The following is a 998-nucleotide window of genomic DNA, read 5'->3' as shown; positions in this document are numbered from 1 at the left end:
AGTATAGCAATAATGAACACAAAATTGTAATAAAATAATATATATAATACCAGAAATAACACGAAGAGTAAATTTGTTCAACCGAGAGCTATCAATTATTACGGGGAAAGAACTACGAGGTTTTTGGTTCCAAAAACTTATAACAATTTAGATGGGTTACAACGAAATTCTAATTTAAGTAGACCAGTACTGAAATCAAAATTAAAAAGAGCATTTTTAGATAAACTTTCTTCTTCCTCTTAGCTCTGTCCCACTTTATGGGGGGTCGGCCTGTCCTGGGTAGTCGGGTCGGGCAATTTTTCTGCGGCGACAAGCTTGTTCATACTGGTCCACCAGGTGGCTGGAGGACGTCCTCTGCCTCTTTTGCATTCGGGTAGTTTTAAGCCTTTTTTGACCACGTAATCCTTGTCACTACGCATTACATGGCCATACCATCTGAGAAGGCTTTCGGTAAGTTTCTCCGTTATTGGGACCACTTTGAAACTGCCGGGGATGTATTCATTTCGCAGCCTATCTAGTCTCGTGACTCCACCAGACCACTGCAGCATTTTCATCTCGGTGGTATGAGGTGTTGTACAAGTGTCCCCTTTATTGGCCAACATTCTGCTCCGTACAACATAGCCGGCCTCACCGCCGAGCTGAATCACTGGCAAGAAATGCCAGGATTAACACATTCAAAAGACCTAATATCGGGCTTCTCGACCAAATACTCCAATAGACTACTGCTATTGAGTAAAAACAACATATGCATGATGACTAGGGCCCTCACAGGACACTGCAAATTAAACAAGCATCTGGCAAAACTAGGCCTATGCACGACAAGTATCTGCAGATTCTGCCAAACTGAAGAGGAAACGCCGCATCACATCCTATGTGGTTGTAGCCCACTCATGCATAAACGAAATATCTCCTTTGGAAAGTTTACACTCTTTCCCGAGGAGATAAAAACGATCGCTCCTAAGAATATCCTTCAATTCTTGTCCCTGACGGGTCTAGGT

General features: G+C 42.8%; 1 protein-coding gene across 1 annotated transcript; it reads right to left on the bottom strand.

Moving 5' to 3' along the window:
- Nucleotides 1-239: 239 nt before the first annotated feature.
- Nucleotides 240-602, bottom strand: LOC131845282 (uncharacterized). Its single transcript, XM_059194323.1, has one exon. It carries the CDS (start codon nt 600-602, stop codon nt 240-242), a length of 363 nt encoding a protein of 120 aa, XP_059050306.1.
- Nucleotides 603-998: the final 396 nt, after the last annotated feature.

Source organism: Achroia grisella, unplaced genomic scaffold (genome assembly GCF_030625045.1).
Source record: "Achroia grisella isolate CSIRO2021 unplaced genomic scaffold, CSIRO_AGI_Agris_v1 utg461, whole genome shotgun sequence".
Lineage (NCBI taxonomy): Eukaryota > Metazoa > Arthropoda > Insecta > Lepidoptera > Pyralidae > Achroia > Achroia grisella.
This window is presented reverse-complemented; position numbering and strand designations above follow the sequence as displayed.